Below are 27,946 nucleotides of genomic sequence, written 5' to 3'. Positions count from 1 at the left end.
GTCAACTTCTGGTCTCACCAATGTAGAGAAGGCTGCATTGGGTGCACTGAATATAGTAGACAGTGGAAGGTTGTTTTTTGTAATTGGGAACATGTACCCAATGGTGTAGTGTGAGAAGCAGTGCTAGAACAATTGATTGTTTCAAAGTAAATTTATTATCAAATTATATACCTTGAGATTCATTTTCATGCAGGTGTTTACAGGAAAAAAAATACAATAGAATTTGAAAAATTATACATAAACAAAAACTGACCAAAAAAAAACGTGCAACTTAAAATACTGTGAACTTGCATTGTAAAGAGGCCTTTGAACTAATTCTACAACCTGCAGATTCCGTTTAGAGTGGTGGTGAGTGAAGTTATCCACACTGGTTCAGGAGCTTCATAGTTGTAGCATAATTGTTCTTGAACCTGGTGGTGTGGGACCTAAGGCTCCTGTACCTCCTACCCAATGGTAGTAGGAAAAAAAGAGAGCATAGCCTAGGGTGGTCGATGTTGCTTTGTTTTCAGTAGTGCGACATGTAAATGTACTCACTGGTGAGGAAGGGTTTTGCCTGTGACAGACTGGGTGCTATCCACCACTTCTACTTTTATATCCAAATTGTAAAAGGTATAATTAGTAGTTCAGGGATAAACAAAAATCAGTGGTGTTGATAGCCATGAGGGATGGTCACAGTCCAATCACTCGCTAATCCAGGTGACACACTGGTAAATGGAATTAAATCCTGAGGCAAGCTGATGGACTATCAATGTCAGTCTTTTCATTGAATGGTTTGGCCCTGCCATGTACTGATGATTAGGATGTCAGAGTGCAATGCCCAAAGATCCCTGAAGATGGCAGCATAGGTACATTATGGTATAGTTTGTTTTCCAAACCACTGGGTCAACCACAACTGAAATACACATTGCCACAATCTGAGGCAGACATAATTGGGAGGCCATTCATCTCAGTGTTCCATCAGATAGAGCATTTAAGCTGCGAGCGTGGAGCAGCTGACTTGGTTTCCTTGCAGAAGGGCAAGCTAAAAGCCATGCAAAATTAGGAGGGTGTAGATAAAAGGTAATTTCTTCCCACAGAAATAGAATGCAAATCAGGAGAAGATAGATCCAAAGCATGAGGTTAGAGGATCAGAGCAAGAACGTTAGCATCCAGAGGATAGCTGGAAGCTGGAACAATGACAGCATGCATAGTGGACAAATAAACTCAGAACATTTACCCATTCAGATGAACATGTAAACTGTAAGGAAGTAGAAGGCTTGTGCTTAAGTTGTGGTAAATGGATTAAGTGTAGAATGGTCCTTGGTCATAGTGGACTCCTGATACATTCTGAAGGGAAAAAATACTGTGCAATGATGCTCCTATCACAAGCACACCTGTGAAATGGTCCAAGAAGCTACGACCTAATTGCATTACTTGCAACACTGCTTAAGCCCCTCACTAAATTTATGGATTGCAGGTCCAACGTGAAATCTGATTTGACTCCAGTGAAACCAACAAAAACAAACTTAAATCAATTAAATTCTTAAGCTTTTGGTCTCTTATAAATGAATAACAGTGTAGCATCTCCTGAGAGCTATCCCTGATTTCTGCAGGACATTAAATCTGTTGGAAGTAATGGATTAAACGCCATGGACAACCAAAATTTATAGAATGAACATAGGATGAGTTTTAATTTTTGTAAACAATATGCAGTACAGGTGAAATCTTTAACTTTAAACCCAACTTTAAGAACTTCAAGAAGTTCTCACTCATTAAGCAAGCTAATTTACTAGGCTGATAGGAGTGTGTAAACGATGTCTGCCAAAAGAATATAAAATGTCCTGGATTTAGTTAATACATTCTCAACAGCAAGGTTATTGCAAATTCAAGTAGTAGACCTTATCTATATACAAAATTTAAAATACAAAGCACAAAAGATGTCTGCTTCAAGTTAACAGATATGTCTGGCAGACAGTAACTACATTATGAATTAAGTTTGAATGAACTTTTACTCAAATAATGATGTACAAATTCTCATCACTAATAGCAAACTGGAAATCTCAGCCCACAGGACAAGATGAATTGAAGTGCTTTGCTTTGTAAATTACAGGTGATTGGAATAGGGAGCAAAGGTAGAGTTGGAAGCAGTGAAATATTCAATGACTCAACATACCCACAATCTCAAATGAACTTCAGTTCTGTGAAACTATCACTTCAATAACCTGTTAGTTTGTGCACTTCAGACTTTTAAAGAATAGGTGTATAGAACTATAATGTTCCAAAAATTTAGCAATTGTATTGAAAATATAATCCTAAACCAAAGATCAAGGTGAAAAAAACCTTACATATAGCCAAACAGAAAGGTGACTTTAAACCGTTTTGATTACCAGATAAGAGTGATATAGAAATTTATTGCATTTGTAATTCATTGTAGCAGTAATTTTTGATTTCATTTGTAATTAAGTTCAGCCAATAATTTTTAAATACTGCAATTCAGCATAAAGCAGTGATGTTGAAATGCAAGATTGTGGACAGATATCTGTACAACTGACACATCTGTAAAAGTTTGAAGATTCATTTGAAATACTGTGTACAATTCTGGATGCAGAGTGTGCAAACTTCATATTGCAGTAGTAGGACTAATATAAATTTAAAGATAAATTTAGGGCTAGTGGACTAATTAAAAAGATGCAAGTGGATTGCAATGACTGTTTCAGCCTTGCATATTCAAGACAAGCCATTTTGAGATGAGAATTGTAGAGAAATCTGAAAATCTTTTGAGGGCACATTTTAAGAAACATACTGTACATTCACACTGCGGGTGCCAATTAAGTCAAGCTTCAAAATTGTTTCTCCGTTTGTAACACATTTCAGCTTGAAGTTCACATCAGCACAAAGTCAGTCACAAAGCGTTCTTCAATGAGACTTACAGATGCTGGTATATAGCTGTCTATTGAAGATACTAAAATTACAGCTTTATGGTTATCCCAGGTTTAACTTATCAAAATTTTCTAAATATTGTGAATATATGTAAAGATTTTTTGACAAGCTTGCAGGTTTTGTATTCCAAAGCAAAATGACCCAAATGCTGAAGGAAAATGCATTTAGGTTTATTTGAGATTTTTTGAGGAGTTGACCTTCTATAGAAATGATGCAATCATCAAAGATGGCTTCAAGTGGACTCAGTAAAACAACTTTAAGCAAAAGCCATAAATAGGTCTTCAAATATCATTCAACAGTCCCCATAAAACAAACTCTTCTCAATTTGATCACATGCTCTTTCTGGAATTGGAAACAGAATTTGGGTAGATTATTCATGCTCAGTTTGTCTGGCATTGATGTTTAATATTAGACAGTTTTCCCTCTACCTACCAAGTCTGAACATTGATCAACTGGATATTTCCGTTCATCTCCAACATATCTATTTTATTTAAGTCAGTGAACCGGTGCTTGTAATCTACCAAGTGCTGCCCATTTGCAGCTATCTTGAAGCAGTCAGAACCACAATAAATGATAATCTGTAACACAAGAATACATTGTATGAACTTTTTAAAATGACAACCTTTGAAGCACCCTAAATGTTTTATGTTCCAGTGATTCACAGAAACTTCCTTCCCATCTTCCCCTTCAACGCCTTAATCTTCATCAAAACATCCCATTGCCACCTTGGTTCTACAGTGTATAACACTCATTTGTGTAATCTCTCTGATTTAACCCCCAAGATTCCAGGCACTTCCGACCAATTTACATTGTTCTTTCACCAAATCTGCTTGCCACTGCAAAAGTCAAAGCAACTGCACCTACCATAAAATGGAGGCCAAGTTCTTCTCATCTAGCCTTCCTAATTTTCTAAGATTAGATGAGTATTCATACTACCCTGGTGGTAGCAAATGGACAGAAGCAGCCTTTTGCCTTTTCCAACAGTAATAAGAACACAAAATGTTGCATGATATAACCCCATACCTACAGTACTGGGCAAAAGTCATGTATATATAGAACTTTCACACAGTACTCCAGTAATTCTATGTATTGCACTGCTACAAAACAAATTTCATGACATGCAACTGATGATAAACTTGATTCTGATATGGGTCCTCTATTGTGGACTAAGTGGAAAGGAGGCAGGGAGAGGGGAATCATGGTCAGGAAATGGGGAAGGTAGATAGGATGGAGCAGGAAGCACCAGATAGATTCTGTAGTGATCAAAAAAAAATCAATAGGATGGAGCAGGAAGCACCAGATAGATTCTGTAGTGATCAAAAAAAAATCAAGTCCTGATGAAGGGTCTCAGCCTGAAACATCGACTGTACCTCTTCCTAGAGATGCTGCCTGGCCTGCTGCATCCACCAGCAACTTTTATGTGTGTTGCTTGAAATTCCAGCAGCTGCAGATTTCCTCCTGTTTGCGTTTTTAGATTCTGTAGATTTTTTTTTGTTACACAAAGTGAGATCGAAGTATAAAAAGTTTAATTTCACCAAACTTCTGTTAAGTAACTTTAATGTTATGAAGATCTTCTCAAAAAGAATACCTCAAAATATGCATCTGGATTAAATGGAAAATGATCTATTTTTCTCTCCTCTTCTCCCCAACTTTGATGGAGATAAGAGTTTCGGACAAAAACTTTCTCCTTGAAACGCGGTGACAGATGCAACAGAATATCAGCGGAGGCACTTGATCGGAGATCAATGGAAAATCTGAAAGAAATTGTACTTATATAATATTACTTACAAATTAATTGTACTTATAAAATATAAAAGTATTATCCAATTAGTTTACTCCAGGTTCTTTGTAATATTCAAACACAATTTCCTGTGCTTCAGCAGATCTTTAAAATGAACTCTAGTCTAACAGCTCAAATGTAATTGTAAAGTGAACCTCTTAACATTTCAGATGCTAATTACTGAGATTATAATTGAAATTCATCATTAATTTACCTGTCCGGATTGTTGTTGACTTTACCCTGAATGGTGATTACCCGACCTGGGCTCAATCCATCCTTAATTTTACCCATATAAGGGACAGTCTGTAAAGAGATTTCAATTGTTTAAAATCTAAAATATTAGCATCAAAGCAACAGCCTCAGATCAGCAACATCAATTCTGCCAATTCACCAAGAAAATCAATTAAAGTCACAGCCAAACACAGAAAGAAACCCTTCTTCCCATTATGTCCATGATGAGCATCGATTATCCATATTCCCAGTTACCAGCACTTAGTCTTTAGCTTTTTATGCATTAGCAATTCAAGTGCCAATGAGGAGGATTTTTATCTCTTTCCCCTTTGAAATTATTGTCAACTTAGCAAAAATAAATTGAGGAAAAATTCACTTCAGAGTGGAATTACTCTTTAGAAATTGGGATCAAAACAGACTTCAATTATTTTCTCCTGCAGAATTTGCAAGTTTTAAATTTCCTTCCCAAATAGAAGTAGATTAACACGATGCATGAGGAACACTGTGGAGGCTATGGAGAGGGTGCAGAAATGGTTTACAAGGATGCTGCTTGGATTCGAAGGTGTGTGCTTTAAGACGAGGTTTGTGGTCTCTGGAGGGTAGAGGCTGAGGGAGTAGCTTTAAATTCCATGGTGTTAACATATCACAGGATCTGTCCTGGGAGTAACACACAAATGTCACCAAAAAGGCAGCACACCACCACCTCCACTTTCTCAGAAGTTGGCCTAGATTTGGCATGTCACCAAAGGCTTTGACAACCTTCCATAGATGCACTGATAGAAACTGATGATGTGATGCCAAGGAACGGAAAACGCTACACAGAATGCTGAATACAGAGGACCGCCCCGTCTGCCAATGAAGTAGCAGTATTTTTCTGCTGCTCTTAGTTTTCTTTCTTTCCCCCTAGTTTAAGCTTTGAATTTAAAATTTTTACTTGTTCATTCTTGAGGGTGATCAATATGTCTATGTCTACAAGAAGTGGGAAGAATTTACCTGAACCTAGTGATAAAGGTAAGGGAAAGGAAAGGTGCAAAAGGAAAGATCTGATGAAATGCCATCGCGGGCTGAAGATATCGTTCGGACACTGAATTCAATTCAGGATCAGAATGGATCAATTAAAGACCAACTGGAAAAGAATAGTAATGAAATGAAGTCATTTCTGGGAAAACTTAAAGACCTGGAAACTCAAGTTATTTCACACGAAGAGGAATTGAAGATAACTAAGCAAAAGCTGTCTGAAGCTACAACTCGTTTGGAAAGATATCAAAATAAGATTATAGACCTGGAAACTAGGTCTCGACGAAGGAATATAAGAAATGTTGGGCTGCAAGGAAGAGCTGAAGATGGAGATCTAACTGCTTACTTTGGTAAGCTTTTCCACACTTTATTTCCTACCATTCTGTCAAAGACGCCTGCTATAGAAAGGGCACACAGGGCGTTTATCTCGAAATCGAAGGACTCTACTAAACCAAGATCTGTTCTGGTTTGCTTTCCTCACTTTAAAATTAAAGATCAATTAATATGACAGGCAAGAAAACAGAGTTTTTAGATTTATGGAATCTGAGCTCCGCTTCTACGAAGATTATCCAAGAGAGATAATGGAAAAAGATCAAAATTTGCCCTGGTAATGAAACAAGCATATGATAAGATTCTTTTCCCATCTCTGAGGTATCCGACAAGACTTAAAATTTTCCCTCCTAATTCTCCTACTCGTACTTTTTTTGATCCAAAAGCTGCACTGGATTTTGTTCAGGCTTTGCCTGCCGCTGTCACAGACACCGCTGTGGAATGATCCATCTGAAAGGCTGTTTGGCTATTTGTATATTATTCGCATTTTGGAAAGATGATTTATGAAAGTCACTTGTACATTTCACCAAGAGACTAATTAAAGAACACAGGGAGTTGTTCTTTATTGCATATTATTGGTTTTCCTTTGGAAAGATTTATGGTTTAAGTATCTCTGCTCAAATGATCTCTGGACATTTTATGACTGAGGGAAGAAGATAAGGTGATTTGTTCCTTTAATTTAATACTTCGTAGCTAATTGGTAGTTTTTCCTACTAATAGGACTTTTTATATATTTTTCTGTTCTATTATAACATTTTATAATTGAATTTAAAGCTTTTTTAGGGAATTAATATTAAATTTAAACATGGCGCTGGTTTTTCTCTCTGAGAGATAACATTATTTTGGTTCTTTCTTGTTTATCGGTCGATGGAATGTAAATACCTTTTTTTCCTGAGACTTTATTATCTTTTTCACAAGGTTACTCTACTTTTTTTACTAACTGGGGGGAGGGAAAGAAAACACAGACAGAGCAGTCAGCAGCTTTGAATTCTATCGTAGATCACTTGCCTTTTTCGGGTTTCCGGGTGTGGGTAGGTGGGTTTAGAGTTAGTTTTTTCCCATTGGGTGGTTCCGGAGCATGCGTGTTTTTTATTTGGTTATATTCTTCATCGCTGCCATCTTTGATCATCCTGCATTGGTATGTGCTTTGTGCATGTATAAAGTAGAATGAAATTATAGTATGCTGTTCAAACGGATTAATATAATAAGTTGGAATGTACGTGGCTGGAATCATACTATTAAACGAAAGAAGACTTTTAAAATTATTAACCGATTCCAACCTGATACAACTTTTGCTTACATATCAGGGCGGGAAATCAAAACAGATTTTTTAGATGGTGGAACGGTTTGCAATTCCACTCTACTTTTCAGAGTAAAAGAAAAGGCATGTCTATTTTCATTAAACCTAATATATTTATTTATATTTATTCAAGAAGATATTGAATCAGATTCTAATGGCAGATTTTTAATTGTTAAAGGAACAATCTGTAACAGAAAAGTTGTTTTGGTTAATTTGTATGGTCCTAACTTAGATGATCCTTTTTTTTAAGAAAGGTATTTGCTTTACTGCCTGACTTAAATGAATATATGCTCATAATGGGTGGAGATTTTAATTGTTGTTTAAATCCTATGATTGATAAGAGCTCAACCAATCAGCGACTTCTAAATCGATCCGCGTCATTTATTAATTCCTTTTTGATTGATTTTGGGTTGATTGATTTGTGGAGGTATCTTCATCCCGACAACAGAGAATATTCTTTCTTCTCACACGTTTATAAAAAATATTCGAGGATCGATTACATTATAATCCATCCCCGCTTCTTGCCTAGTGTTAAAACCTGCGAATATGACGCTGTTGCTATATCTGATCATGCACCTCCGAGTTTGTCTTTTGAATTTGATGATGTCACTCTTGCCCGCCCACCTTGGCGCATGTCTCAGACATTATTGCAAAACTCTGACCTTGTCACTTTCATTGAAACCCAGATAAAAGAATTTTTTCTTTTTAATGGTATAGGGGGTATGTCTAAATTAGTTATATGGGATACATTTAAAGCATTTTTATGCGGTCAGATTATTTCTTATTCAGCTAAATTTAAAAAACAAACTAAAGCAGAATTAGGTAGAATTTCAAAACAAATTAAAGATTTAGATAATATTTATGCAAATTCCCCCAATACTGATTTATTTAAACAAAGGGTGGAACTTCAATCACAATATAACCTGTTATTAACTCATCCCATTGAAGGTTATTTGCTTAAGTTAAAGAGCCAATTTTATATGTCTGGAGATAAAAATAATAAACTGCTTGCACCTCAATTAAAAATGGTTGCAGCCAAAAGGCAAATCATGAAAATTCGTAGGAAAGATGGTACCTTAGCTCAGGAATATGAGGAAATTAATAAGATTTTTCAAGACTTTTATGCTGAGCTATATAAATCTCAATGTCCATTAGATTCTTCTAAAATGAATGCTTTTTTACGAAAGATTGTTTTTCCTAAAATCTCAGCTGAGGATCAAAAGATTCTCGATGCTCAAATTACTGAAGCCGAAATTCATAAAGCTATTTTTTCAATGCAATCTGGTAAGTCCCCAGGACTTGATGGCTATCCTGTAGAATTTTATAAAAAATTTGGAAAGTTGCTCTCTCGTATATGTTGGAAATGTTTAAGGATTCTTTTGTGAAAGGTGACTTACCCTCTACTTTTTATGAGGCCTCTATTTCTTTAATTCTTAAAAAAGATAAAGATCCTACTGACTGTGCTTCATATAGACCTATTTCATTACTGAATGTTGACGCTAAGATCTTGTCAAATAATAATGGTCAATTGGTTGGAGAATATTTTGGGTAAAATTATTTGTAAAGATCAAACAGGCTTTATAAAGGGTCGCCATTCCTTTTCAAATGTTTGGAGACTACTTAACATTATATATTTATCCTCTTCTAAAATTCCACAATGTGTTGTATCTTTGGATGCTGAAAAAGCATTTGACCAAGTCGAATGGAAATATTTATTCAATGTTTTAGAGAAATTTGGCTTTGGTGTTAATTTTAATAATTGGATTAAAATGATATATAAAGCCCCTACGCTACTATTGTTACTATCAATTGTAGGTCTCCTTTTTTTCACCTCTACGGGGGACAAGGCAAGGCTGTCCATTAAGTCCTTTGTTGTTTAATTTAATATTAGAACCCCTTGCTATTGCTCTTCATGAGGCTAAAAATATCCATGGGATCTTTGTGAATGAGACCATGCATAAGGTCTCTCTTTATGCTGATGATTTATTGGTTTATATATCTAACCCTGACGAATCCATTCCTGCCCTGTTAAAATTATTTAATGACTTCGGAGGTTTTTCAGGACATAAAATTAATTTTAGTAAAAGTGAATTGTTTCCTTTAAATGATTCTGTTTCTATATATGATAATACTCCTTTTAAAGTTTCAGACTCTTTTAGATATTTAGGTATTATAATTACTAAAAAATATAAGGACCTTTATAAAGCTAATTTTGTTTCCTTAGTAGACTCTATGAAGTATTTATTTAGTAGATGGAGTCCACTTACATTTTCACTTGTTGGTCATATTCATATAGTTAAAATGATGATTCTACCAAAATTTTTATATTTACTTCAGAATATTCCTGTTTTTTTGACTAGCAAGTTTTTTGGTCGGATTGATTCTATTATTTTATCTTTTATTTGGAATAATAAAAGACCAAGAATTAGTAAATGTCATTTACAAAAATTGAAAAAGATGGAGGTCTTGCTTTGCCTAATTTTAGAATGTACTATTGGGCTGTTAATCTGTGATACATGTCTTTTTGGTTATACTGGGTTGATAAGAGTGATCGGCCAATTTGGGCAGACCTAGAACTGAAAGTTGTAAAACAGTTTTATTTAATATTGTTATTGGGGGCTCCTTTACCTATGCAATTAGGTAAAGTTGTTAATTTAAACCTATATCCTGTGATTAAGTATTCTTTACAAATTTGGCTCCAGTTCCGCAATTATTTTAATCTTAAAAAATTTAAACTTTGTAGTTTAATTCACCGGAATTACTTTTTTAAGCCTTCTTTGAGTGATCCAATTTTCCCACTTTGGAAAAATAAAGGTATTAATTCTTTTCTGGATTTATTTAAAGAAGATAGATTGATGTCCTTTGAACAATTATTTGATAAATATTCTCTTTCATACTCACACTTTCTGCAATACCAAGTTAGACATTTTTTACAAAAATATTTAAGTAATTTCCCTTACATATTGTAGGCTGACCTGTTAGATACTATTATGAGTATGAATCCTTTGATTAAGGGTTCTATTGGAAGAATTTATAATTTACTATTACAATGGGATAAGCGTCCTTTGTCTAAGATTAAACAGGATTGGGAAAAGGAACTTAATTTGACTTTTATGACGGAGGATCGGATGTGGATATTGAAGTTGGTTAACTCTTCTTCAATTTGTGCTAGCCATTCATTGATTCAATTTAAAATTGTACATCGTTATCATTTGACAAAGGAGAGACTTTCTAAAATCTTTCCTAATGTTGATAGTCATTGTGATAGATGTAAAACTGAGATAGCTACACTGACACATATGCTTTGGTCTTGTTCTATATTGGAACAGTTCTGGAAGTCGGTTTTCTCAACAATTTCTAAAGCACTTAAAATTAATTTACAACCTAATAAATTAACTGTGCTTTTTGGAATTGTTCCTCAAAATATTCATGGTATTTCTGTGTCTGACCAACATGTTATTGCATTTGTTACATTGATAGCTAGGAGGGCCATTTTGATGAAGTGGAAGGATACATCAGCTCCCACTTTGTCACAATGGTTCTCTCAAGTGATGCTATGTCTTAGTTTGGAGAAAATTAGAAGTCGAACCTTTGAACCTTTATTTGATTTTGAGAAAAGATGGGGCTCATTTGCTCGTTATTATCATTTGAGTTAATTGATATAATTTTTCCACGATCTAATTGTAAATTTTTTTAGTATATTTTCTTTTCTTGCTGGCGGTTTGATGTTTATTTTTAGAAGCTTTTTGTATGACGCATGGCTCCGGGGTTGTACACCTAATGGGTTCTCTTTTTTTTTTCCCTCACTTTTCTGCTCAGTAGGTTTTTTTTGTTATCACAAAATTTTGTTTTCAGTCTTTAAGCTGATGGGTTTTTTTTGAGGCATTGTAAGTGTTGTTACTTCGATGTACTCATGCTATTTTTCCTATATATACAATAAAAAGATTTGAAAAGAAAGAATGGTGAATACAGCCCAGTCAATCACAGGCAAAGCCTTCCCTGCTGTTGAGTATATTTATATATATACTCTGACCATGGTTGTTCTCACCAAGTTTTTCTCCAGAAGTGGTTTGCCAATGCTGTCTTCTGGGCAGTGTCTTTATAATAGGGGTGACCTGACCATCATCAATACTCTTCAGAGATTATCTTCCTAGTGTCCGTGGTCACAAAACCAGAACTTGCGATGTGCACCAGCTGCTCATTCGACCATCCACCACCCGCTCCCATGGCCCTGATCAGGTGTGGGGGGGGGTGCTAACAGGTGCTGCACCTTGCCCAGGTGACCTGCAGACAAGGGAGGGAGGAGTGCCTTATACCTCCTTTAGTGGCAACGCATCTCCAACCCCCACCCTAGTTCTCAGTATCATTCTTTTATCTGCACACAGGTTGTTTATCAGTCTGTGCACAGTTTTTCATAAACTGTTATTTATAACAATAAAAAAAATTGAAAAGAAAGAAAGAGACTGTTATTGTATCTTTTTTTCCTGTAAGTGCCTGCAATTAAAAGAATTCTCAAGGTAGTATATGGCAATATACACACACTTTGGTAATAAATTTACTTTTAACTTTATTGATAGAGTATAGAAGGTTATGAGAGGCAAAGATAAACAGCTGCTATTCCCTCCCCTCCCCACCACAACCAACGCAGGGATGATATGTCTACGCTTAAATCTGCATGCATTTAAAGTAAGTGAGCAACTTCGAAGGAGATGTGTGGGCCTTGTATTTTTTTTTTTAAAAATAGTGGTAGGTGCCTGCATTGCATTGCCAGGGTGGTCGTGGAGACAATGGATACCTTGTAGGCTGAACAAGTTAGTTTAACTAGGCTTTTAAATTCCATTTTAATCAGTTCATTACAACATCAGGTGGTGAAGGGCCTGTTCCTGTGTTGTACTGTCGTATGTTCTAAAACCAACAGTGGGAGGAGGGAGGGGTCAGACAAAGCAACAAGGGAAGAAGGAGCAATCCTGTCAAATGTCATTCGTGGACACTTGCATTGAACTTTCAAGCTTCTCTCTGCTGCTGTGACCTCCAGACTAAATTACCAGGCATCTAGGTCAGTAACAAACAGGATGTGCACTTACCAATAGGGCATTTGATGGTTTTGACTGCTGTAATGTAAAAAAAAAATGGATATATCAAATCACATCAACTTGAAGGCAGAGAAAACTATTCTAAGAACATCAGCATTCAGACTTACAATCCCATCTGTATTTGTTTTCTTTATTGGAAGGTCAGAATATGGATTGTCCTGCTCCTGAAAACAATTAGATCAAAATATTCATTATACAATATGGCTTTTTATTGCTACAGTTGAATATTTACAGTTTGCATAATTATTGGATATTAATCAAATATGGGCATTACAGGAAAACAGCATTTGCTACCAATCCCTAACTGTTCTTGAGAAGGTAATGGCTTTTCACCACCACCGTCTTTCTGACTAGGCAGAAAATGGTTCGGCACAGCCAAGAAGGGCCAAAAGGCCTGTTTCTGTGCTGTAGTTTTTCTATGGTTTCTATTATAATACAGGATATTGTTATCCCAGAGTCATAGTAAGCCTCCACAATCTTACCCCCCCCCCCACCATCATAGCCTCCCTTACTTCCTTGTGGCCCTGTTACTTTACTCCACAGGCAACCTAGTCAGGGCCAACAGTGCTCATAGTGGAGCTTACTACTGTACACTCTGCTCAGACATGACTGCACAGCTAAATACCCGAGTTCACTGATGACACGGCAGTGCTGGGGCTCATCACCAACTACAGAGAGGAGGGGAATGAGCTCGAGGCCTGGTATCAGACAAATAGCCTCTTCCTCAATGTCATCAAGACAAAGGAGATGGTTACTGACTAAAGGAAAGCCCACATCACTCTCCACACTGGCAGAACAGCTTCAAACTCCTGGGAGTGCACGTCTCACACAAACTCTCAATCCCATGACACATCCCCGCGGTGAAGAAAGCTCACCGACACCTCTACTTTGAGGCTGATGAGAGCGGGTCTGGCCACATCAACACACAATATTCTACAGCTGCAGCTGAGAGCATCCTAACACGCTCCAACTGTATGGTGCAGAATCTGCACTGTGCCAGAGAGGAGAGCTCCACAACTGGCAGTTAAACCTGTCCAACACACCAACATAGCCTACCTGCCATCAAGGGCATAGGTACAGAAAGATGCTGGGAAAGGGCCAGGAATATCAAGAATCCACCACCCTGCTGAAGGAATATCTGTCCTACTCCCATCAGGGAATAGACTATGCATTATTCACGCCAGGACCACGAAACTCAAAAACAGTTCCTTCCCCCAGGCGGTGAGACTGATCAACCTCTCCACCCATCAACCCATCCCCACCACTTCGACATACACATCACTTTCTGTACATCAGTCCACGTATAGAACCGTTACTTGTACATTGTGTTTATAGGATTGCTTTTATTTATATTTATTGTGTTCTTTATGCTGCATCGGATCTGGAGTAATAATCATTTTATTCTCCTTGACACTCATTTACTGAAGAATGAGAATAACCAGTCTTGAGGGAGGCACGTAACCTGGGAAATGATGTTCCACAGTGGCAAAGCTTCCAGTAATGTCGACATTTATTCTAGTGCTCAAAGTTCAAAAATATTAAGTGCAACATCAACTCTACTGCAACAGAATTCTTATTGTTCCCTTTGAACATTGGAGAAGATCATATGATCTAATGCATAATATTTGTGTCTCTAAATTCTCTGCTTAAATTCTAGTAGCACTATTAAAAGAGACAACAGAATGCAAGAAATTTAATTAGTCTATAAGACTATAAGACATAGGAGCAGAATTAGGCCATCTGGCCCACCAAGTCTGCTCCGCCATTCAATCATGGCTGTTCCCTTTTTTTCCAAATCTCCTCCTCAACCCCAGTTCCCGGCCTTCTCCCCGTAACCTTTGATGTCATGTCCAATCAAGAACCTATCAATCTCCGCCTTAAATACACCCAAGGGCCTGGCCTCCACAGCTGCCTGTGGCAACAAATTCCACAAATTCACCCATTTTTCCCCATCTGTTTTGAAAGGGCGCCCCTCTATCCTGAGGCTGTGCCCTCTTGTCCAAGACTCTCCCACCATGGGAAACATCCTTTCCGCATCTATTCTGTTTAGGCCTCTCAATATTCAAATAGTTTCAATGAGATACCCCCCTCATCCTTTTGAATTCCAGCGAGTACAGACCCAGAGCCATCAAACGTTCCTCGTATGAAAACCCTTTCATTCCTGGAATCATCCTTTTGAACCTCCTCTGGACCCTGGCACAAGGCACAATTACTTTGGGGAAGCCAAATCGGACATGTACTGTTGTAGATTGTTTCCTACAGTATAAGTTTGCGGCAATTTATTAAGTGACAATGTCCAAAATCAATCGGCATCTATTCCAGAAGTACTTCATTGAGACTAAACAAGCAGGAAGTGCAGCAAACACCTGCTGATTTGTAAGAATACACAAGTTTGGAATTGGGTTTTGCTATAATGCTATATACCTATGAGTGTCACCAACGTTTACTATCACTCTTCCAAGTGAAGGCTAGCCACTCAGAAAAAAGGTGCTGGAACCACATCTGGATCTACAAACCAGCATCAGTCACCATATTGAAGAATAACCGAATGGCGAGGAGTTGAACGTGAAGAGGATGACCAAAATAATGTTTTGACATTTAAATTGCAAAGGCAAATGAGAAACACCAATAAGCCAGATGCAGCACTCCTGTAATAAATTGCACAATTACTGCTTACTTACAGCATTATCCAAGTAGCCAATGGTTTGAATTTGAACAGCACCACTAATTCCAAGTGTATCAACTCTGTCCAGACTCATCCTGTGCTGGTAATCCAGGAAATGTTTCCCATTAACTGCAACCTTGCAAATAAATACAAAAAAAAAGTTTCATTTAATTGCTACGTTTTTCATCAGCAGCTTTAATATCCTAAACCAAGTCATTTCAAGCCAATCAATCAATATTGGCAAACAGTGCCAATTGCATTCACCAACCCGATATCCTTTAACTGCCCATCCAGTGTAACACTGCTTGTGAAGGAGATACAAATTCAATATCCTCACATTGGATTCTGTTCAAGGAAATAAATGTCTCCCTTTGGTAGGGCAGTTTTGGAGAAAAAAAATTAAATCTTATCTTCATATTTAAAAACCTCACCGCCACCACTCATGTAAACATTAATTAGTGTGTAAATTTGTATAAAAACCATTTCAAATGCATCTATTTTACTTCTTTCGCGATACAGGCCTTTCCGACCCATTGAGCCTTGCAGCCCAATAACTCCCCAACAATCCCCAGTTTAATTCTAACCCAGTCACGGGAAAATTTACAATGATCGACAACCAACGAACTGGTACATCTTTGGACTGTGGGAGGAAATTGGAGAAAACCTAAAGATTCCACGGGGAGTGGTGGGCGGTGGCTGGGGAATGTACAGATATGCAAACTCCCTACAGGGGCTGCAGGGATCGAACTCTGACACCCCGAGCTGCAACAGCATCGGGCTAGCTTGTTTAAGAAGCTTCACTACAATACAACAAAGTGCATTTCTACTTTACAACCACAAATGGATTTGCATTTTTTTTTAAAGTCAGAACTATCACCACTGATCATCCCCATGTCCTTCACTGGGCTTGCAAAAGAACATCCAACCTTGGGCGCAGGGGTACAAAGGCAACCACGCACTTCCATCGCACCATATATTCACTAACATTAACAGAGGCTTGCTGCGCAACTCTGATTAGACAAGGTTAGGTCTGCTGTGGTGACATGCTGTTTACAAAGCTGTCTGAATAATAGATTACTGTGATCAGTTACAGATCTGGAAAAGAACAACAGATGCCAGAAAACTGAATTCAAAGCAGAAATGCAAACACAAGGAAATCTGCAGATGCTGGAAATTCAAGCAACAAACATAAAAACTGCTGGTGAACGCAGCAGGCCAGGCAGCATCTTTCGGAAGAGGTACAGTCGACGTTTTGGGCCGAGACCCTTTGTCAGGACGAGCACCAGCAATTTTTATGCGTGTTGCTTAAAAGCAGAAATGGTTGGAAATGATCAGCAGGCCTTTATCAGAATATTTCAACCCGAAATACTAACAATCTTTTCCTCTCCACAGATACAGTTTGGCCTGATGAGTAATTCTAGCAATTTCTGATAATAACAGGTATTTGGTCTGAGAACGTTACAGCTTTCAAGAGTCAGTGCTGAATTCAACACCAAGATAATTCTCCTTTATGCATCAGATCTGGACCGTCCTGCTATGGGGATAAACATCTGTAAAATACTGTAACTCCACCTTTCTTTTTTCACAGACACTGCTTGAAATCCCCAGCACACCAGACATTCTCCTGTTGGTTTCAATTACCTGCAAAAGCTCTGACCCACTTTTCAGTTTCCAGTTCTGATGAAGGATTTCAGGCTGGAATATTAGCCACATCTCCCTTTCCACAAACATTGGAGTGTTTTCAGCATTTTATGTTCTTACTTTAGAAGATATGCATTACCTTGAACTTGTCCACCATCACAAAGAAAATGATTTCAAATGGCTCTCCTCTCTTGAATGGCATCTCATATTTTTTCATCTCACGTCCCCATTTTTCCCTTTCAAGTGTGTTGCAAACCACATATTCCGACCTCTGAAAACGTGGGTTGAAATGGAAGGCAATGTCTGCACGAGGTTGCTTGCTGCTTCCGCATTGAAAATCCACTTGAAATCTAGGGCAAGATTGTATCGCCGCTATTCAGTGATAAGGTACATTGCTGTTGGCTGATTTGGAAAGATCAAGCTCTAAAACTGGTTTGATTAAAATACTGCCAGCACGATCAGGTTGCTTGGTGATTTAGATAAGGAGTCAATTTCTAACGAATGGGAGTGACGATAGCAATTTGAGAAGATCAGTTTGGATGAGAACTTGATGGTTGGCATTGATTTGGTAGGCCATTGATCCTTTTCCAAATACAATTCTCAAATCTAAAATCAATTGGGACAATTCACATATTTCCCCAAATACAATAGGACATTAATGCCTGGGGCACGAGTTAGGGAATTGTACGTTCCTGCATTCCCCTCACTTAAACACAAATTATTTTTGTAAACAAGCCACAAAATATAAATGTCCATGGTTCAATGGAAGTGACTGACAGGACAAGACAGGTTCCCTATAACTATTTCATCCCCTCATCAGAGCTGCATTTCATTAACTAATCAGTATGAGGCACTTGTATGTTACCAGAATACAAATTAACCACTTGAATGAAAGTTGAAGAATTGTTGATCAGCTTCAATAATGTAAAAAATTAGTAAGAATATCACATCAAGATTACAAAGCATGTGACTTTTGCTAAGTAAAATTACGTTAATTGGCTCTAGTGGTTATTTGAAAAACAGACCAAAACGCCGTGATACTAAGTGAAGGATTCGATACTGAGTCCAAATAAGAGTTCCAAGTCAAAAAACAGTACGTTCAATCCTTTATTACAAGACTCGCAAAGCTGAAAAAAAACTTCTGTGATGATAAAACTAGTGAAACTCACATTGCAATAGTAAAATAAGCAAAATTAGCGGTCAACAAAAATATCCATGGGCCAAGTCTCTAGCTAAAACTAACGGCACAAAGTGTGAATACATTACTATACTCATTTACTTCTACCATGCCCCAACCCACGTGACAAATTGCCATAACCCATAATAAAAATGTGCAACACAAAAACAATACAGACAGAAAATAGATACAAGGCTCCTACCCTGGCTAACGTTGAGATTTGAAAACAGTCTTGCATCAAGGGAAAATGCTTAACAATGGGTGTGGACATGTAGCTCAACGGAAGGTCTTTAGAAAGTTGTTTTGCAGTCTCAACTTACCTATCACTCGCTTTGGGCAAAATCCCTTGGACTGCAATCATCTGCCCACGTCTCAATCCACCAAAAATTGCTCCCAAGAATGGCATAACCTGCAGAGAGAAAAAGGCAAATGTACTTCAGGAATACAAGGAGGAGGAGGAGAATAATGAGACTACAGGTCCTTTCCAGGCTATGACAGGACTCCATCCATGACATTTTACAAGTCAGAGGTGTGGTGATGAATAGAGTTCACACACAGCAGAAGATGCCTGTAACCACCAGCATCGGCAAATCAATTCCAGCAGCTGTATCTAGATTGAAACTGAGGAAATTGGTAAACTGAGTACTGGCATTTATAGAATGGCCTCCTTTGTTGTCATTACAATTTAGATACAATACAGATTATTTGGATTTCATGTTAATCATCCTGCAAGATACAGTTTGAGTTTAATATAGCCACAGGTGTACTTTGAGCATGCATTATGATTGTTTCACAAAGAGAGGCACGAACTGGGGAGGCTCAACAGGGCGACTGGTTCCCACAAAGTATCATCAAGCACATGTAAAATCAGAGCGTCTAATTTGCCCTTTCATCAAGGACCAGCATTTGGATTCCTGCATACTAGATGTTGAAAATTATTTTCCCCATTGATTATTCTTGACAAGTCACATCCATAGCAAGGTTCTGGCCGCTGTGTTTTCCAGAGTGTTCAACAGTTCCGGGAATTAAAACTGGAAATCCAAAATAGAACAGAATATTGTGTAAAGACCCAACACTTTAGGTTAATGGAAAGTCCACATCTGAAAACCTGCTTTCCTTTCCACTGATGCTGCCTGAACTACTAAGTTCTTTTTTCTGGAATCCTGAAAAAGAGTGGAGAAGACTGCAGCAAAGTTGATCCGTGGACTCTGGGAGAAGAGCCAGTCATCATCATCATCATCAGGTGCCATGCCCAGTTTGAGCTTTGACTGCCATGGCCCACACACTCCTGTTTCAGGTCAAGTGGATCAATTCATTTGTACACACACACACACACACACACACACACACACACACACACACACACACAGTGCTTTTACAAGCTAGCGTGGGCCTGGCACATGCGTTATTTTGGCCAGCGTGAAAAAAATGGGTCGATTTTTAGTGAGAAAATGACCTCATCCAGCGGAATCAGTGGTGTCTCAGCCTGAGCCTGTCTTAATTGAAAGTGACATGCAGAAAGAAGTAAGTGGGGATGAGGATGACAGCAGTTCATCGAAGGAGTGTGAGGGCGAAGTAGAGGAACAAGAAATGGAGCAGGATTCAGAAGAGAGCGTGGATGAAGCTGCTTTTAGTGCTAGTGGGAATACTGTCAGCGATGTTAACCAGCAGCCTGAGGAAGGACTCCATCGGCCAGCATTGAGAAAGTACCCTTCGCTACTCGCAACGGTTTGGTAATCGGCAAAGGAGTTTTACTCATGGCTGGTTTAACTGACTGAAATAGTCGATCACGAAAGATACTACGTTCTGCTTCGCATGCAGGCATTTCCTGTGTGGAGGACATGGGCTCCATTCTGAGTCCACCTTCACTGTCACCGGTTACCACAGCTGGCGGAAAGCTACAGCAGCTTTCAAAACCCACCATGTAAGTGCAGCTCATAAGTTTGCTATGGAGGCATGGGCCGAATTCAGATTGAGAAAACAAGACAGTTCAAGATTGGGAAATATGCTTGACAAAGGACATGCAAAGATTGTCCAAGAAGATTGTGCGTATATGAGAGCAGTGGTTGAGTCTCTAGCAAGGACAGACAGTGAATGACACAGTGGAATTTCTAGCTCTAATGAGACCCTACCACGATGCATTTATAGATTTATACAAACTAATCTGCATATCACTGACTGTACCTGTGACATCTGCCTCATGCAAACGGAGTTTCTCTTGCCTCAGATGCCTCAAAAATTACCTAAAGAATAGCAGCGGCGATGCTCGGAACAGCAACTTGGCCGTGTTGGCCATAAACAGCCGGAGGACGAAGGCACTTGACATCCAGAAAATCACTGATGCTTTCACCACCAATCACAACAACAGACAAATCGTGCTTCTCTGAAAACATCAATGGTGAGTGCAGCTGATTTTTTAAAAATTTGGGCCAAGACTAATGCTGATTATTATTATTATTATTTTGTGGTGGATACCCCATAGTCCTTATGTTTCCTGCAAATCCTAAACTATTACATTTACTGCTATTAAGCCTACTGGTTTTGCTGAGACTTCCAAGCTGTGATTCTGTTGATTTTTGTTTTAAATTCAGTAGCCGAATTAATTGAGGTATTGCATGGTCAGAGTACGATTTGTCCAACTCCTGGTAAAGCCTTGCATCTGTTGTTTGCCTTATTTGACTTTAATAACGGAGTATCTTTTGGCATTGTCTGTATGTAATGCAAATAGCAGTTGACATTGTGGGTTAGTGTTGCGTTTTTCAGTTGAAAAGCACACATTTGACGCTGATTGCGGGATTGGTGCGTGATTCACATTGTGCGCTGTGGGTCGGATCTTCTGTTGGTTTGTTTGTTTATGCTCTGTGTAGCCCGGGTTGTCTCCAATGCTGTTGACACTGTCACAGTTCACTTCTATATTAGATCTATCAGTTGCTGTTGCTTGTGAATCAACAGAGGCATTTATAGTAGGCACATAGTGCTTGAAACGGACTTTTGAACGCCACGCGTCTGGCCTTGCGAATACATATTACCATACAGTACATCCCTCAGCACCATCACTGAATAATTCAGCCCCACTGTAGCACCAGCAAGAAAAAATCTCTGGCGCCACCACTGCCAATTCCCTTCACTCCACTGTAATACTGATACATCTGACTTTAGCCTCCTCAAATTTCAGGGTGAATGTGATCATATTATGATCACTTTCCCAAGGGTTCTTTTACCTTAAGCTCTCCAATCAATTCTGGTACATTGCACAACACCAAATCCAGATTAGCTGATTCCTGAATGAGCTCAACCATGAGCTGCTCTGAAAAGCCATCTCATATGCTTTCTAGAAATTCCCCCTCTTGGAATGCCGCACCAACCCAATTTTCCCAATCTACCTGCATAATAAAATTCCCCATGACTTCCACATGCATTTTCTATCTCACATTGTAATTTGTGGGCCACATCCTTATTACTGTTTGGACGTCTGAAAACAACTCCCTTCAGGGTCTTTTTACCTTGGCAGTTCCATAGCTCAATCCACAATGATTCAAAACCTTCCAACCCAATGTCACCTCTTTCTAATAATTTCATTTTTTTACCAGAACCACACCAACCCCTCTGCCTTCCTGCCTATCCTTTCAATACAATGTGTATCCTTGGACAATAAGCTCCCAGCTATAATCTTCTTTCAGCCACGATTCAGTGATGACCTCAACATCGTACATTCCAATCTGTAACTGTGCTTACAAGTTTATCTACCTTATTTTGAATACTGCTCACATTCAAATATAACACCTGTATTCACCTTTTTCGACTTTGTCTGGCTTTTACGTTGTAACTCATACCATTGATTGACTGTAATTTTGCCCACTCATCAGCATCTCCTTGCTCGGAGTCTCAATACACAAGCATCTGTTTGTAAACCAACTACCTCATCTTCAGCACCACCACTCCGGTTCTCATCCCCCTGCCAAATCAATTTAAACCCAACTGAACAACTCTAGTCAACCTGCCCACAAGGATATTGGACCTCCTTAGATCCAGGTGTGACCCATCCCTTTTGTACAGGTCATACCTTCCCCAGAAGAGATCCCAATGATCACTAAATCTGAACCCCTGCCCCCATTCCTCAGCAACATATTCACCTGCCAAATCATCCTATTCTTACCCTCACTGGCACATGGCACAGGCAGCAATCCAGAGATTACCACCCGAGAAGTCCTGTTTCTCAGCTTTTTACCTAGTTCCTAAAATCTCTCTTCAGGACATCCTCACCTTCTCTACCCAAGTCATTGGTGCCAATAGGTACCAAGACTTCTGGCTGCTCACCCTTGTCCTTGAGAATGCCATGGACACAATCCGATAGATCCAGGATCCTGGGACCAGGGAGGCAATATACCATCCGGGCATCTCTATTGCACCCACAGAACCTCATCTCTGTTCTTCTGATGAAGGAATCTCTTATCAACACTGCAGTCCTCTTCATCTCTCTCCTCTTCTCAGTTCCTGAGACCTGGTCACTATGGCTACCCCTGGTAGATCATCCCCTTCAACAGTATCTAAAGTTATAAACTTGTTATTAAGAGGAACAGCCACAGATGTACTCTTCCCTGGCTGTGCATTTCCCCTCCTTCTCCCGAGTCACCCAGTTACCCACCTCCTGCAACTTAGGAGTAACGACTTTCCTGCAGCTCCTGTCTATGACCTCCCCATTCTTTTGTACAAGTCAAAGGTCATCGAGCTGCAGATCTTGTTACGTTCTCTCAGGAGCTGCAGCTGGTGCCCCAGGTGCAGATGTTTACGTGGGAGGCTGGAAGTCTCTCAGACTTTCCACATCCCATACTCAGTATAATACGCTGACCCTGGAGCTATTCTTGCTATACTGTGCTCTAATAGATGAGGATTTAACAAATAACAGAGAGAGTAATTTACAAGACAATCTACGGCACCCAAGCCTGATGGCCAAAGCCACTCTAAAGACTGGCACATTCACAACAATGGCTGCTCCACCTGCACCTGAACTATTCTTATTGGCCCTTTCTAATGAATCCCTCTTGCTGATTGGTCGCTGCTCAACTCAAACTGCTGCAAAACTCTGCCTTCAATATCTCGATCGCCGCCCTGAAAAAGTAGCTCTCTTTACGTGCCTCTGGTGTGGATTGTCCAATTGACACCCATTACTCATCCTCATTCTTGGGGCAACTTGCAGTCGCCAATCAACCTAACCATCTGCACATCTTTGAGAAGCCCATAGGGAGAACATTACCTGCAAACTCCACACAGGCAGTATAGAGGTCAGAATTGAATTGGGGTCACTGACAGCTCTACCAGTTGTACCAACTGTGCTACACACTACACTCAAAGTTGCTTGAATTTCCAGCATCTGCAGAATTCCTCGTGTGTGCTCCACACTATTGTTTCTTCAGCCTTGAGGAGACGACCAGTTACAAGATACCTCATAGAAATGTAATAAAACAGAACAACAAATAATTCTGGGGAATGGGGAGTTACATGAAGGGCATAGTGAATCAGAAAAATGAGTAAGCATAAACTAACAAAGAGGAGAATGTGCATTTACACCATGGCTTTCAAGAGGCAAGACATTCCAATGGATCCGTGGAGCTGAAGTCTGATAAGGAAAAGACAAAACACAATGGCTAATCTAAACAGAGCAGAATACAAAATGTTTTCTTTTAGTTTGAGAGATAAGAAACAGGCATGACAAATAACCCTGTTCTTTCTGATTAGTATCACAGGTTCCCTCAGATCTATGTTGTTAGTCAATGAGCTGTCAGTTTCAAAGTACCAGTCCCGACAGGCCAGAACTTTGGAAAGACTTGATTTTGTTTGAGGACGTAGAACAGTACAGCCTTTCAGCCTAATGATGTCTATGCCAACAATGATGCCATTTTTAAACTACTCAACTCCTGATGGCTCCTTCCTATTCATGTGCCTGTGTAAATGCATCTTAAATGTTGTTCTTATACCTGCTTCCACCACCTCCCATGGCAACACAATCCAGGCACCCAACACTCAAAATACTTGCCTTGCATTTCTCCTTTAAACATTATTAAGACCATAATAGGAAGGAGCAGAATTAGGCCATTTGGCCCATTGAGTCTGTTCTGCCATTTCATCATGGCTGATCCATTTTCCCTCTCAGCCCCAATCTCCTGCCTTCTCCCCATTTCCCTTCATGCCCCGCCCAATCAAGAATCTATCAACCTTTGCCTTAAACATATGTAAGGACTTGGCCTGTGGCAATGAATTCCACAGATTCACCCCTCTCTGGCTAGAGAAATTCCTCAACTCCATTCTAAAAAGGATGCTCCTCTATTAGGAGGCTGTGTCCTCTGGTCCTGGACTCTCCCACCGTAGGAAACATCCTCTTCACATTCAACCTACCAAGGCTTTTCAACATCAATAGGTTTCAACTCAGTCACCCCTCATTCTTCTGAAATCCAGTGAATACAAGCCCAGAGCCATCAAACGCTCTTCATATGACAAGCCATTCAAACTGGAATAATTTTCTTGAACCTCCTTTGAAACCTCTCCAACTTCAGCACATCCTTTCTGAGATAAGGGACCAAAATTGCTCACCATACTCCAACTGAGGCCTTTCCAGTGCTTTATAAAGTCTCGACATTACATCCCTACTTTTATATTCTAGTTCTCTTGAAATGAATGTTAACATTGCAATTATAACTCTCACCTTAAACTCCCTCTGGAATTTACTATTTCCGTTTGGGAAGAAGACAATCTTTCCTACCTCCATGGGTGTCAGGATGGAGATATGTCACAACCTTGCAGGCAAGCCATGGGTAAGATGTAGCACCTGCTTAGCCCCACCAGTCAGGGTCACTTGAAGCCATGGGAGAAGGTGGTGGCTGGTTGTATGAGCAGCTGGTGCACATAGAAACTAAGAAAACCTACAGCACAATACAGGCCCTTCAGCCCACAAAGTTGTGCCGAAAATGTCCCTACTTTAGAAATTACTAGACTTCCCCATAGCCCTCTATTTTTCTAAGCTCCATGTACCTATCCAAAAGTCTCTTAAAAGATCCAATTGTATTTGCCTCCACCACCGTTGCCGGCAGCCCATTCCATGCACTCACCACTCTCTGCGTAAAAAACTTACCCCTGACATCTTCTCTGTACCTACTCCCAAGCACCCTAAACCTGTGCCCTCTTGTGGCAACCATTTCAGCCCTGGGAAAAAGCCTCTGACTATCCGCACGATCAATGCCCCTCATATTCTTATACACCTCTATCAGGTCACCTCTCATCCTCCTCTGCTCTAAGGAGAAAAGGCAGAGTTCACTCAATCTGTTTTCATAATGCATGCTCCCCAATCCAGGCAACATCCTTGTAAATGTCCTCTGCACCCTTTCTATGGCTTCCACATCCTTCCTGTCATGAGGTGACCAGAACTGAGCACAGTACTCCAAGTGGGCTCTGGCCAGGGTCCTATATAGCTACAACATTACCTCTCGGCTCCGAAATTTAATTCCATGATTAATGAAGGCCAATGCACCATATGCCTTCTTAACAACAGCATCAACCTGCGCAGCTGCTTTGAGCGTCCTATGGACTCAGACTCCAAGATCCCTTTGATCCTCCACACTGCAAAGTCTTACCATTAATACTATATTCTGCCATCATATTTGACCTACCAAAATGAACCACTTCACACTTACCTGGGTTGAACTCCATCTGCCACTTCTCAGCCCAGTTTTGCATCCTTTCAATGCCCCGCTGTAACCTCTGACAGCCCTCCACACTGTCCACAACACCCCCAACCTTTGTGTCATCAGCAAACTTACTAACCCATCCCCCCACACTATCCACAACACCCCCAACCTTTGTGTCATCAGCAAACTTACTAACCCATCCCTCCACTTCCTCATCCAGGTCGTTTATAAAAATCACGAAGAGTAAGGGTCCCAGAACAGATCCCTGAAGCACACCACTGGTCACTGGCCTCCATGCAGAATGTGACCCGTCTACAACCACTCTTTGCCTTCTGTGGGCAAGCCAATTCTGGATCCACAAAGCAATGTCCCCTTGGATCCCATGCCTCCTTACTTTCTCAATAAGCCTTGCATGGGGTACCTTATCAAATGCCTTGCTGAATCCATATACACCACATCTACTGCTCTTTCTTCATCAATGTGTTTTAGTCACAAGTCCTGGTTAGGCAATCATTGACACCAGGCAGACAATCTCTGAGCAGTATTGATAATGGCTGGGATCACCAGACTTGTAAAGACACTGCCCAGAAGGCAATGACAAACCACGTCTGTAGCAATTTTTGCCAAGAAATATCATGATTGCCTGCATCATACTACACAGCACATAATGATAATCTGATCTATGCCTGTCAGATTTTATGAATTTCCATCAGGTCTCCCTTCATTCTCTGGTGCTCTGGAGAAAAGAACCCAGGCTTGTCCCAACTCTCCTCGTAATTCATTTTGGCCAAATCAGGCAGTATCCTGCACCCTCGCCAAAGTATGTACATTCTTCCTACAATTACCCATACTCTACAAAACAGCCCAGCACAAGTTTTATAATGATTTGTAAGAATATTCATGGGACTTAATGTCCCAAGGTAGAATGGGTGTGGACTTTATTCCCTGGAGCACAGCAGAATGAGGAGAGATTTGAATGAGTACAGATGAATGAGCGGTGTAGAAAGGGTAAACTCACGCAGACTTTTTCCCCTGGGAGGTTGGGTGAGACAAATGGAGGTCATGGGTGAAAGGTGAAATGTTGAGGAGAAACCCAAGTGAGAACTTCTTCAATAGTTTGAGTATCGTGGTGCCAGCGGAAGTGCTGGATGTAGGTTCGAATGCAGCATTTAAGAGAAGTTGACACATGGTTGGGCGGAATATAGACGACTATAGTCTGGGTGTGGGTAGATGGGAGTAGGCAGAGAAACAGGTCAGCAGGGACTACATGGGCAGAAGGGCTTGTTTCTGTGCTGTACTGTTCTATGACTCGCCGTGACAGCCAAGGTAGGTCTCCGAGCCCCGGCACCATGCAGGTCGTTCGCCCCAGTTCACCCAACAAGCACCCCCTCCAGTTTGAGTGATGGGACGATCCATTACTCCAGGAGCACCAAGATCCCAGCAGAGCATCGCTTGCCGAGTGGAGTCTTTAAAGCCCAGGGATATAGGTACCTCCGGGTTCGGAGTGGAGAACCAGGCACATGATAACCAAAGAGCACTCGAAGAGGAAATGCTGAGCGAGGTACCAGCGTGGAATACTGATAAATAAAGTGGTCAAAGGGGAAAAGAGAGAAGGCAGGAATGTGAAATCGAGGTTAAACGTCAAATCATCTCTGACATTATTGAATGGCGGAGCAAATCAGAGTGGCCAAACGCACGCTCCTACATTCATAATGTATCAGAAACAACAAAAGCCCTTCTTTTTGCCGAGCTTTACAAAGCGTATGTTATTAACGCAGGCAAATTACCAATGCAGAGCCGATTTTAAGGTAAGAGATATCACAAGGGCTGTGCCGAATGACTGCGGACCTGCGCGCAGGAGTCCCATTATTTAACATGTCTTGCCTCTGCACTGCACTGCACTGCACACCACACACACGTAAATGCAGCACTTGGAGGTCAACAGTAAACTCTTACCGGGTTAAATATCGTCGGATTATCCATCGGAAAACAAGTTGGCCGACAGAGACGCGCTGAACCTAACTCCCGGAGTGAGACTCGTCTACACAACGCTCTTCCGGCACACCGAACGTCGCGGGAATAACGTAACACGGCTGACCAGTGACAGAGCGCGA

The 27,946-nt window shown here is 40.0% G+C and overlaps 1 protein-coding gene across 2 annotated transcripts; it reads right to left on the bottom strand.

The window, feature by feature from the left end:
- Positions 1-150: 150 nt before the first annotated feature.
- On the bottom strand, positions 151-27,920 carry lgals8a (galectin 8a). 2 transcript variants are annotated; one of them, XM_063055591.1, is made up of 10 exons: positions 27,789-27,920; positions 18,474-18,562; positions 17,116-17,326; positions 15,352-15,471; positions 12,778-12,834; positions 12,662-12,688; positions 4,914-5,002; positions 4,508-4,673; positions 3,352-3,497; positions 151-3,261 (listed from the first exon to the last, which is right to left on the bottom strand). In XM_063055591.1, coding segments are annotated over exons 1-10 (933 nt in total). In that variant the 5' UTR covers positions 27,816-27,920; the 3' UTR covers positions 151-3,260. The 2 variants fall into 2 exon arrangements, with proteins under 2 accessions (XP_062911661.1, XP_062911660.1); XM_063055590.1 differs by having other exon boundaries at positions 151-3,497.
- Between the last annotated feature and the right edge of the window lie 26 nt (positions 27,921-27,946).

This window comes from Mobula hypostoma, chromosome 8, assembly GCF_963921235.1.
Source record: "Mobula hypostoma chromosome 8, sMobHyp1.1, whole genome shotgun sequence".
Lineage (NCBI taxonomy): Eukaryota > Metazoa > Chordata > Chondrichthyes > Myliobatiformes > Myliobatidae > Mobula > Mobula hypostoma.
This window is presented reverse-complemented; position numbering and strand designations above follow the sequence as displayed.

Bases quoted from the DNA above. Each gene is read 5' to 3' on its own strand.
- lgals8a (XM_063055590.1), bottom strand. From the start codon at position 27,815: ATGGATAATCCGACGATATTTAACCCG. The intron at 17,327-18,473 runs GTAAGTTGAGAC...ATCTTGCCCTAG, and splicing joins TTGCCCAAAGCGAGTGATAG to ATTTCAAGTGGATTTTCAAT. The intron at 12,689-12,777 runs GTAAGTCTGAAT...TTTACATTACAG, and splicing joins AAACAAATACAGATGGGATT to CAGTCAAAACCATCAAATGC.